At 37.6% G+C, this 12314-nt stretch overlaps 2 protein-coding genes across 3 annotated transcripts; one reads left to right on the plus strand and one right to left on the minus strand.

Annotated features, from left to right (window-relative positions):
- The first annotated feature begins 211 nt into the window (after positions 1 to 211).
- FAB1B (phosphatidylinositol-4-phosphate 5-kinase family protein) lies at positions 212 to 10904 on the plus strand. Of its 2 annotated transcripts, none has more exons than XM_039041556.2 (12): positions 212 to 847; positions 1169 to 1844; positions 2239 to 2979; positions 3331 to 3484; positions 3631 to 3975; positions 4425 to 5294; positions 5386 to 5717; positions 6609 to 6732; positions 6813 to 6980; positions 7917 to 9428; positions 9836 to 10102; positions 10191 to 10904. In XM_039041556.2, the coding sequence occupies exons 2-12, from the start codon at positions 1237 to 1239 to the stop codon at positions 10530 to 10532; spliced, it is 5463 nt and encodes a 1820-aa protein (XP_038897484.1). In that variant the 5' UTR covers positions 212 to 847; positions 1169 to 1236; the 3' UTR covers positions 10533 to 10904. The 2 variants fall into 2 exon arrangements, with proteins under 2 accessions (XP_038897484.1, XP_038897485.1); XM_039041557.2 differs by having other exon boundaries at positions 7941 to 9428.
- Positions 10905 to 11087: 183 nt separating this feature from the next.
- Positions 11088 to 12314, minus strand: LOC120085537 (uncharacterized). The gene is made up of 3 exons (XM_039041558.2): positions 11899 to 12314; positions 11482 to 11606; positions 11088 to 11344 (listed from the first exon to the last, which is right to left on the minus strand). The coding sequence occupies exons 1-3, from the start codon at positions 12067 to 12069 to the stop codon at positions 11206 to 11208; spliced, it is 435 nt and encodes a 144-aa protein (XP_038897486.1). The 5' UTR covers positions 12070 to 12314; the 3' UTR covers positions 11088 to 11205.

Here is a 12314-nt window from a genome sequence, read left to right on the forward strand (position 1 = left end):
GAAACATAATAAAAATCCCATTAATACTTAAAGAACACCAACTCAATTTTGAAAAATATATTTATTTTTTGAGGAAAAAGAATTAAAAAAAAAAACATACTTTCAAAGCTATTATCCAATCCTTATTCCTTATACGCAACTATTCATATTATGATATTCACATGAAAAAAAGTGATTAATTGACAGCAATAAATATAATAATAATAATTATAAAAAAAAAAAAAAAAACAATTTCCATATCTTTCGCTTGTTTCTTCGGGAAAAAATAATCAAATTATGAAGAAAACCGCATGATTGAGTAAGCTAAGAACTGAAAAAAAAAAAAAAAAATTAAATTAGCGGAAGAATTTGCAGAAGTGCTTATTGATGTGGATGGATGAGATGAGTGGAAAATTTTGATTTCTGTGGTGTCGAAGATCGGTGAAATGATGTGTTGATTCGTTTTTGGAATCTGCGAGAAATCTCTCTCTCTCTTTACGCTTCTTCATCTTGACTCTCTTCACCAACAACCCTTTCTTTCACACTGTCTGAACCTTTTTTTGGTAGTGAATCACGGTTTCTTTCTCCTCAAACCCCAACTTTGAGTTGTGCTGGCCTCTTCCTTTCCGCTCAGGTGGATTTGGCGGTGGTCAAATTCAGTTCAAGTTGAAGCCAATCGGAATTCGACACCTTATTTATTTTGTTTTACTTTCCACTGTTTGATGTTGAAAACTTGGAGAGAACGAAGATATTCTGTTGAATATACAGTAGTGTTTTGATTTTTGTTTTCTGCAGAGAGGAGTTGAAGGGGGAGCTGGAAGTAATTGAATTTGGTCGGTTCCGAGGAGCTTGATTGAACTTATTGAAGGTAGCTGAGAAGATTCTTGATCTTGCTTTGCTGCTGTTCTTATTCGATTTAATTAGTTCATGCTTTTTCATTACTTTCGAGTTAATTTATGTCTGAGATTGGGGTCTGGTTCTTTAATGGAGAAACTACTTTATTTTTTGTGGTTGGAAGATTAATGTCGATGTCAAATATTGAAGTAGGTATAATAGGTGAATTCTGGAATGGATTTCGCTTCTCCAACAGCGAAGTTCCATTTTCGCTGTTTTTTCTTTCGGTTGTTCTTCCTTTGCGTTAAGGTGGAACCAGTTCGGTCGAGGTTCAGTTGACTTTTTTTGTTTTCAGGTTGAATTTGTTGAGTCTCCTTTCAAATGAGCAAATCATAATGAACGGAATCGTGGGTTTGTTGGTCAATGGATTCTCCAGACAAGACATTGACTGATATACTTGGTAATTGGAAGTCGTGGATCCCTTGGCGATCTGAATCAGCTAATGTATCGAGGGCTTTTTGGATGCCTGATCAGAGCTGCCGGGTATGCTACGATTGTGACTCACAATTTACCCTTATCAACCGTAGACACCATTGCCGTCTTTGTGGAAGAGTGTTCTGTGCCAAGTGTACAGCAAACTCGATACTTGCTCCATCAGGTGACCCAAGAATCCCTCGTGAAGAGAGGGAGAGAATTCGTGTTTGTAACTATTGCTTCAAGCAATGGAATCAGGGAATAGCTGCTCCAGATCATGAGATCAGGGTGCTTAACCAGGATATCTCCAGTTCACCATCAGCAGCAAGTTTGTCCAGTCCTAGATCAAGTGGCACTGCTGACAGCAGCATTACTTTTGCTTCTGTGCCTTACTCCCTTGAGGCCAACCAACAAGCTCAAGAGCATTCTGGTCTCAGCCCACAACATTCGTCTGTTATCTTAACAGGCAGAGATCAGCAGGGTGAATCGGCATCGGGAAGGAGCATTGACATTCTTTCTAGCATAGGAGATATACCACAAAATTATTCCATGAACAGGTTTTACCTCGCTCTAATGTTCGCATTTAATTTTTGGTTGTTGCTTGGCCTGTACAATCCCTTTAATATTTTGATCATTCTAACCACCTCTATTATAGGGTTTCTGCTCTTTGTTACAAATCGATATTTTGATTTAATCTCAAGTGTTTAACTTAATGGTAGAAGACCCTTGGTGTTGATCAACCGGCCATAAATTTGAGAAAATAAGAGCCACACATATCCAAATCGTATAGGATTGGAGAGTAGTTTAATGTTTGGGATTTCATTTTGAAATTCCAATATCATTTTACTTATGTAGTCATTTTAATAGTTGGTGTTTCCTGGCAAGAAGGCATAGAATGAAACATCTTTTGTTGTATTTTACTCATGTGCCTTGTGGTTTCTTTGTTATCAGGAGTGCTGGCAAGGATGATTATGATGGTGTATACAAGTCAGATACTGAAGCAAGCCATTCACCTCCAGCCATAAGTTACTTTGGTCAAGCTGAATCTGAAGAGATTGGCAATGAGCATGGTCCACATAGTGAGCAGCTCGATGGGGAAAACAATGACGCCAGAAGTTTAAGTAGCTCTCCCTTGCAGGAAAGTTTTTATTCACATGGTCTGGAAGGAATTCCAGATCTTGACCAGAAGGAAGAAACAAATTTTATTTATGGAGAAGATCAAGGGCATGCCTCCTTAGACTTTACGGATGATGCCCAGTCTGAACCTGTTGATTTTGAGAACAATGAGCTTCTCTGGATCCCACCTGAACCTGAAGACGAAGAAGATGAGAGGGAAACTTTTTACGATGATGATGATGAGGGACATGATGCTGGTGAATGGGGGTATTTGCGAGCATCTAGCAGTTTTGGGAGTGGGGAATATCGTAGTAAGGATAGGTCTAGTGAGGAGCACAAGAATGTCATGAAGAATGTTGTCGATGGACATTTTAGGGCTTTAGTTGCTCAATTATTGCAGGTTGAGAACCTTCCTTTGGGCGAGATCAGTGATAAAGAGAGTTGGCTGGAGATAATTACTTCCCTCTCTTGGGAGGCGGCCACACTACTAAAGCCAGATATGAGTAGATGTGGTGAGATGGACCCTGGTGGATATGTGAAAGTCAAATGTATTGCTTCAGGACATCGCCGCAGTAGGTAACTGTTTTGGTGTGTATAAAGCTTTTCATCTGTCATTAAACTGTCTCAAGTCACTTATGACACCTAACTGTGTCTACGGGTTTCTGTAACAAAACTATTGTCCTATTTTACGTTTTGATGATGTGATGCTTAATTACACAATTCTTTCCATCTTGGCCACTTTTTTTTGACTGATGAATCTCTATATATATTTTCTCTGATATGGTCCATACCTATGTTGAATGCTAACGTCCCTAATCACAACAACTGATTCTTCTTTATTCTATAGTTGCATGTGCTTTTGGTTTTAAAATAAGTTAATACTTCTAGCTCTAACCTTCTGACAATGGTTCAACAACTTTCTTTTAGTACGGTGGTAAAGGGGGTGGTTTGTAAGAAAAATGTGGCCCATCGGAGAATGATCTCAAAGATAGAGAAGTCTCGCTTGCTGATTCTTGGAGGTGCACTTGAATACCAACGGGTTTCCAATCACTTATCAAGTTTCGATACACTGTTGCAGCAGGTTGTAACTTTTTATTCTCTGTCTGTTAGTTATAAATGATTAATTGCCAGTGCTTGTATATATTCTGTACACCACCACATGCATTCATTTGTTTCTTTTTTCCTTTTCTCCCTTGTCTTGTGCTAATTTGATTTAAACCTTTTTAGGAGATTGACCATTTGAAGATGGCAGTTGCAAAAATAGATGCACACCGCCCTGATGTTCTTTTAGTTGAAAAATCGGTGTCAAGATTTGCACAAGAGTACCTACTTGCAAAAGATATATCGCTCGTTCTCAATATCAAGAGACCTCTTTTGGAGCGTATAGCCCGCTGCACGGGTGCACAGATAGTTCCTTCGATCGATCAACTTTCATCACCAAAGTTGGGATATTGTGAGTTATTTCATGTAGAAAGGTTCACGGAAGATCTGACCTCTTCTGGACAGAGAGGGAAAAAATCGGTGAAGACATTGATGTTTTTTGAAGGCTGCCCAAAGCCATTGGGTTGTACTGTAAGTTCTTGATATATCTATTGCCAAATTTGTGTGTATATGTTTACTGAGAATAATGTGTAAAATCACGCTTGTCATTGTGGCCATGAAAAGTAATGTACCAAGAATTTCTAGAATTACTAGGGTGGAAGAAAAGCTTGGGCATGGCAGAACTTCGTTTCTGCATGAATATTGCTCACTTGTTGATTTTCATCCTTAGGACTATCTGCTGGAAGAATGGATTGGTGGTTTCGGAGTTAGTTTCCATGCACACTTCTTTTTGGGGGGTAGGACTGAGGAAATGATGACTTGGCAGTATTCAGATCTATAACTGTTTCATTTTTTCAGTGGTCCAGTGGATGTATTACTTAATTTGATCGTTGGTTGTTGTGCCATACTTACAGAATAGATGTGTGATTACAGACCATTGGTTTAAGTAGTTATAACTTTTACTTGTCTATTCCTTTTAGATTTTACTTAGAGGTGCTGACATGGATGAGTTGAAGAAGGCAAAGCGAGTTGTTCAGTATGGAGTTTTTGCTGCTTATCATTTGGCCTTGGAAACATCTTTTCTTGCTGATGAAAGAGCCTCTCTACCAGAGCTTCCCTTGAACTCCCCAATTACTGTTGCAATTCCTGTGAAATCGTCCGTCGTTGAGAGATCCATATCAATGGTCCCTGATTTCAGTCTTCCTACCTATCAGGGACAGCAACCTAGCTTACCTATTGATGAGCCACAAAGGTCCAAAAGTTTACCTTCCTCAGATCTAATCTTATCTAGCAACAGCACTGTACCCTTTGTAGAAAATGGCCCTAGTTCTCAACTCTCACAACCAAGTTCATCCGCTGCAAATTCAGCAGCAATTTTCTCTTCTCATCCCGTGTCTTGGACTATTGGTTCTGAGTCTTATGGCAATGAGCCCTCTCCATATGGTACAATTAAGGAGAGAAATGCATTGGGTCCCCGTGGTGAAATGGAAGAATCTTCTGCTAATGGTTATCAACACCATCAAGAACTAGAATCTGGCAAGTTTCCTATTGATTCTGAAGTCGTTCATAACTCAGTGGTATCTAGCCAGCCAATTGACTCGGAGCCATTAAACGCGCAACAGAATATTCAAAATCATCAAGAGTTTGGAACTTCTAAAGAGGAGCTGGGAACAGGGAAAGATGATTTCACTACAGCCTCTTCTGCCCATCAAAGTATTTTGGTCTCGTTATCATCAAGGTGCATATTGAAAGGAAGTGTCTGTGAAAGGTCGCATCTCTTTAGAATCAAATACTATGGGACTTTCGATAAACCTTTAGGCCGATTCTTAAGGGACAAACTATTTAATCAGGTGAGCTGTCTTATTTTAATGTACATCAGATTTCTTTCTATTAAAAACTTGGAAATACTGATGAAAATGATGAGTCATTATACCATTTCAGGCTTATCGATGCGATTCTTGTGAAATGCCAGCAGAAGCACATGTTCATTGTTATACTCATAGACAGGGCACCCTCACAATATCTGTTAAGAAGTTACCAGAAATTCTCTTGCCAGGTGAAAGGGAAGGGAAGATTTGGATGTGGCATAGATGCCTGCGATGCCCACGAAACAATGGTTTTCCCCCAGCTACTCGAAGAGTAGTGATGTCAGATGCTGCATGGGGACTCTCCTTTGGGAAGTTCTTAGAGCTCAGTTTTTCAAACCACATTGCTGCTAGCAGAGTGGCAAGCTGTGGCCACTCCCTACATAGAGACTGCCTTCGTTTTTATGGGTAATTAATTGGCTTACCAAAAAAATATTTGAATTCTTAAAAATTATAAAATCAGCCAGTATTTATATATAATAGACACCTGGCAATACATAAGTGTAGTAAGATGTCTTTCAATTTCATGCACCACTCCATGAAAAGAGAGAAACCATAGTCTTCATGGACATATCGGAGCATAGTACTTTCTGAAGTAATACTGATCGTCCTCATATTTAATTACAGTCAATTTGTTATATCTGTAATTAAATTCTTAAATAGTCTTATGTAGTCCATTTTTTATAATTGATGTAAATTTATATATTGGTACTCGGTTTGTTATGCTGATTAACATTTTACCATGCAATTTGAGTGCCAAAGTTGGTTCCTTTATTCCTCTTGATGAATGTTGTGTGCTTATTTTTGTACTTGATTCAGAACATTATTATATATACATTATAGGGCCCACATATCACTGGAAGTTATGTAAGTTCTAGAGTTTTAGATATAATATTAAATTCACTCTAACCCATCGACTTAAGTTTTGGGTTTAGTGATATCAAAGCAGGACGTTCTGAGTTCAAACCTATGTAAAGTCATTTCCTCCCCAACCCAATTTATATTGAATTCTACTTGTTGGGCCTTTAACAAATTTTTGAGTTCACAAGTAAGGGGATAGTATTAGAGTGTTGATATAATATTGAACTTATGTAACCCATAATTAAGCTTTTGGGTTCCCGTGAAAAGATATCTCTTTTCTTTTCTTTTCTTTTTTCTCAACCTGTGGGGGATATCAAACTTGCCATAGTGGAAAACATACAGTCTCTCATTTCACTTGTGCATCTTCTTTTTCAACCTATGGGGATATCAGAGTAGCCAAAATTGAAAATAACTTCTTTCATTGCTTTACTTGTACAGATATGGGAGAATGATTGCTTGTTTCCGCTATACTTCAACCGATGTGCATTCTGTATACCTTCCACCATCAAAACTGGATTTCAACTATGAGGATCAGGAGTGGATACGAAAAGAAAAGGATGAGGTACAATAACTTTTAGATTTGAGATGTTTATGATATAATTTTCACTGCACATGGATGATTTAATTATCTGATTCTAGCAGGTGGTGAACCAGGCTGAGCTTTTGTTCTCCGAAGTGTTGAATACTCTTCGTCAAATTGCAGAAAAAATATCTGGTGCAGGGACCCTCAATAGCATGAGAAAAATGGAACTAAGACGCCAGATTGCTGGGTTGGAAGCAATGTTACAGAAAGAGAAGGCCAAATTTGAGGTAAGCCTCCAAGAATGGTGAATGTTAAAGTTAGAATGTGTTAGGATACCAGCTAACAAGAATACTCAAGAACATAAAGAACAAGCAAAGAGCACTAAAAGATAGATTTATATTGCAATATCATTAAAGAAACTACAGTATACCATAGCCTTTCGAGAGGCCTACTCTCTCCCATTCCCCATAGGAAATCACTACAAAATTCCTCAGTTTTCCTCTCAACCCACTCCTATTTATTACCAAAGCCCTAACCAACTTACTAGCTATTTACTAATTTGCCCCTACTCATAACCATACTAATATTTACTAATAATCTTACTATGTCCATAACTAGGGGTCTTATAGAATGCTCTTTGGCATCTAACCATCCTTCCTGACTTTGTATGGAAATGCAATTTGGTTAGACTGTAATTTTCAGTTGAATCCCTTGAGTTGATGGGTTTGTCTTCTCATACTTGATCAACAAATTTTTTCTTTCTACTCCTCAATCTGTTTACTAATTGGGAATAAGGATGAATCATAGTGGTTGACCTCGTCTTACACTGTTTTATTGTATGGTGCATATGCCTTTTTGACCATTTCGATGGCTCATTTGTGATATCTGCATGTATCTTTTAAGAACTGGGATGGATCAAAGTTGTTGAACGCCTGCCGTTTTACTGTGTGGTGCATATGCCTTGAAAGATTTGATGTATGCCCTGATTACATTTTGTCAAATAGAAATTAAAACAAACCTGAGAAGTAAATATGTCCTCAGTGATTTTTTTCCCTTTTTGAAATTTAATGTATACATCTATTATTCTCAGTGATACTAACTGACGTGTTCATGAAGATCTTTTCTTGTATCTCAAAAACCACAATTGTTTCTTATATTTGAAAATATAAAAATCATTACATTTAAAGTTCATGTGGACAATATCTAATTTCTTGCTAATTTAGTTGGTTCTGATGCTTGTGGTCAAGGAATCACTCCATAAAACTATGAATGGGGAAGGAAAACAGGGCCAGGGTGCTGTGGACATTCTTGAGATCAACTACCTGCGTAGGAAGTTACTAATTCAAGCTTATGTATGGGACCAGCAATTGATCCAAGCAGCCAGTTTAGATAACGGGAACTCTGCTGGCAGCTTTAATGCAGAATCTGAAGAGAGACTTGTGGTTGATAGCGAGAAGCTCTCTGAAATTAGCACCAACAGCAAATTGGTTGAAGACCTTAAATCCTCTGACTCTCGTCTTGTCTATCAACAGTGTAATGAAGGCCCAAGTAATGGTAAGGAATTTGTTACCAGCTCGGTTCAACCTGACATTCAAGTTGAAGAAGTTGGAGATTCAGATCCAGATAAAGAACATTTATGCAGCACGAGCATTAGTCCTCCATCTGAACCCCTAGAATCAAAGACATATTTTCATTCAGCTCAGGCTGATGGGCAGTTTTCTAGGATGGTGAGTTTATCAGATACACTCGAGGCTGCATGGACAGGTGAAAATGGTTCAGTAGTTGGAATAACAAAAGATAATTCCCATATTTTGTCCAATTCATCAGGCACCGATATTACCATATGGAATGATCGTTCTGAAGATCAGAATGGGGACAGGGTTACCCATGCTGTTTCTCAGTCGCTTCCTTCAAAGGCACTTGAGGATACAGAAGACTTTGAAGGCCACTTAGAGACGGCTTTCTCAAACTTTTATTATTTATTTAATGAAAATTTTCTAGCTAGTGGTCAGAAACTTGAAGCACTAGCTAAACACAATCCTGTCTTTCTGTCTTCATTCTGGGAGCTAGAGTTTCAAGGTGGAGCTAGACTGTTCTTGCCTCTTGGCGTAAATGAAACTGTTGTTCCGGTCTATGATGATGAACCCTCAAGTATTATAGCTTACTCTCTAATGTCACCAGAATATCATTCCCAGTTGATTGATGAGGCAGAAAAACTGAGAGATTGTGGTGATTCGTTGCCTGCCTTATCTTACACAGACTCATTTTTCCAGTCCTCTGATGATTTCTCCTTTGATACGTCTAAAAGTATGGGACCTTCAGATGACACTGTTTCATCCATCTCTGGATCTCGTACCTCTATTAGTTTGGATCCACTCTTATACCCAAAGTCCCTTAATCCCAGAATTTTTTTTGAAGAATATGGCCCACATGGTGGAGTAAAATATTCTGTTACCTGTTACTATGCAAAACGATTTGAAGCTTTGAGGAGGATTTGTTGTTCAGAACTTGATTTTGTAAAGTCTCTTAGTCGTTGTAAGAAGTGGGGAGCCCAAGGTGGTAAGAGTAATGTGTTCTTTGCCAAAACATTGGACGATCGTTTTATTATTAAGCAAGTCACCAAGACTGAACTGGAGTCATTCATTAAATTTGCACCTGAATATTTCAAGTATTTGTCTGAATCAATTGGTACGAGAAGTCCTACATGCCTAGCAAAAATTCTTGGAATCTATCAGGTACCTCTAATCCTTTAGCTTTATTACATAATCAGGTTGTGAAATTGTAACAATGTTTAGAGAGTTTTCCAGGACTCGAGAAAAGTTAACTCTTCAAGATAGATTGATAATAGTCTGTTATAAATGGTCAATTCATCTTTTGACGGCTAAATGGAAGAGATGATGAAATGAAAATGAAAATTTTTTTTTCCTACTTTTGGAACACAATTTGATCCTAAAATGGACTACAGGTACTAATTATCTTTAAGAAGAAAAATCTAGAAACGAAGCATAAGAATAAACGAAGCATAAGAATTTTATACGGATGTTTGAAGCCATTTCAATTAGCCTACAATGGTTAAACTTTTGATAATTGAGAGGTTTTCTTCTCTGAAATTTACTGTTTGTTGTTGGTTCCATGGTGGAAGGTTACGGCAAAACATCTTAAGGGAGGTAAAGAATCAAAGATGGACGTTCTGGTTATGGAGAATCTTCTGTTTAGAAGGAATGTTTCGCGACTTTATGATCTCAAAGGATCCTCAAGATCACGCTATAATGCTGATTCAACTGGGAATAACAAAGTTCTGTTGGACCAAAACTTGATTGAAGCAATGCGAACTTCTCCAATTTTCGTTGGAAACAAAGCAAAACGATTGTTGGAGAGAGCTGTCTGGAATGATACTTCATTTCTTGCCGTAAGTTTATCAGTATGTGTATTTGCTTGATGTTCGTAAACGATCTTCCAACACATTCTCACGCACTGTTTAACCTGTGGTAATGTAGTCAATCGGCGTGATGGACTACTCGTTGCTGGTTGGGGTGGACGAGGAGAAACATGAACTAGTAATCGGGATCATCGATTTCGTGAGACAGTACACGTGGGACAAGCACCTCGAGACTTGGGTAAAGGCTACCGGCATTCTTGGTGGGGCAAAGAACTCGTCTCCAACAGTGATCTCCCCCAAGGAATACAAGAAGAGGTTCAGAAAAGCAATGACAACCTACTTCCTGATGGTCCCAGACCAATGGTTTCCGCAGTCTATCGTTCCGAGCCAGTCTCAGTCTGATTTTGGTGACGAGAACATGGCGGATGGAAAATCTGATGCTGTTTCTGTTACGTTGTAGATAGATGTGAGTGAATCTCAGAGTACAACCTCTCACTTTTTGTTCATTGAGTAAATTGATTCTTTTAGGTAGATTCTTTTCCCCCTTTTTTCTTTTGGTCTGAATTTCATTGTTGAAGAGCAAGAGGAGGTGATGATAATTCTTAGGAGGTGTGAAAGAAGGCTGTTAAAGCCATTAAGAAAAAGGAGGTACAATATTAGTTAACCTCTTGATTAAGATCTCTGTATAAAATAGGTAGTGTTGTAGTTAGATATACAGTGTATAGCTTCTGTTCCCCTTATCAATGTCTTATGCTTCCAAAAAAACACATTACCTCCATATGTTGTACTTTACAAGATAAGTTACTTCAGTTCCAACATCATTGAAACTAAATTTTCAATCTTATCACACATCAGCCATCATCATCTCAAACTTCAGTAGTTTAAGAATTGGATTAATTCAGGAAAAAAAAAATGCAATTTTAGGGCAGTGCATTTGATTAAGTGGTTCAGATCCAGAAGTAAGTAGATCTACTAAAAATTACTCAAATTAAAACAAGGTCTGTTTACACCTTACTTAAACAGGATATAGAACTATATTATTAAAAAACAATGCCTGTTTACATTGGACATAACAAGTACATACATTCAACTTTATATTTGAGTATGATCCAAAAGAGTGGACCATATTTAGATTAGCATAAGGAGTTGAAGCCATTAGCATTAAAGTCTTTTTTAACAGCTACACCTTTTTCAGCATGGCTTAGCTCTCCCCCACCAGCTTTTCCTAGATGAATCCAACTTTGTTTTAGTAGATCAATAATCTCTGTCTCTCTAATTGTGGCCAAAAAACACAGATCAATAAACAAGAACACATCAATCTTACAGCTTCCAGAAAATCTCTCTCTCTCCCCCTTTTTTTTTTTTATAATCAGAACTTTGGGGTAGGTTTAGAATATTGATTCATTTACCTTTGATGGTTCCCTTTTTCGGGAAGGCTTTGGTGAATCCGAGGGCCCTCATCATATCCTTCGCAGATGATCTCCCCGTTCTCATCTGCATAACAAATCACTCCCTCCGATTGATCCTCGAAAACCTGTTAGTTTTTCGTTGAACTTGGCAATTAGGTACTGATCAATATTTCTAGGATTTAATGATTCATAAAAGTAGAACGACGCATCGTATTAACTATTCACGTTATTTGTTAGTAGTAAAGATATTAGCTTGGATCGTGTATCAATCGTCAATCTTCAGTAGAGGTAGAGGATAAGGTTCCATCAAAACAATTACTTACATTAAAAAAGATATGAAAGAAGAATGTGAGAAAGAGAGAGAGAAGATGATATGATGAAGAACATGAACAGAAAATGAAAGGAGAAGAGGTTGACCTTGTTCTTAATGGAAGATCTGATCTGCAGTGGAAGTGAGTTCTTGAGAGGAAATCTTGTAGGTTGAAGCATCCAAATTCTGCTAATAGGCTTAACTGAAACTGAAAGACCAGATTTCAAAAGAGAGACATTGAAAGAAGAAGAAGAACAACAACAAGAAGTTATTGCCATAAGTCTGAGACTACAATAAACAAGAAGAAGATGGAATAATGAACAAAAACTTAAAGCTGTTCCTTGGTGGGGGCTCTTTCTAATTTGTTTTATGCTATTTCCCCTTTAAGCTTCATATATTTAATGCTTTTTTTTTTTTTTTTCTTTTTAAATTTGAACTAGTGTTATTTCCAAATTTTTTGTTTACAAATAAAAAAATTTCCAATTATTGAAGATCGGTAATGTAAGTGTCATCATAGTGCATT

The sequence above is a fragment of the Benincasa hispida genome, chromosome 9 (genome assembly GCF_027475165.1).
Source record: "Benincasa hispida cultivar pf3 chromosome 9, pf3_genome.v1.1, whole genome shotgun sequence".
Classification (NCBI taxonomy): Eukaryota; Viridiplantae; Streptophyta; class Magnoliopsida; order Cucurbitales; family Cucurbitaceae; genus Benincasa; species Benincasa hispida.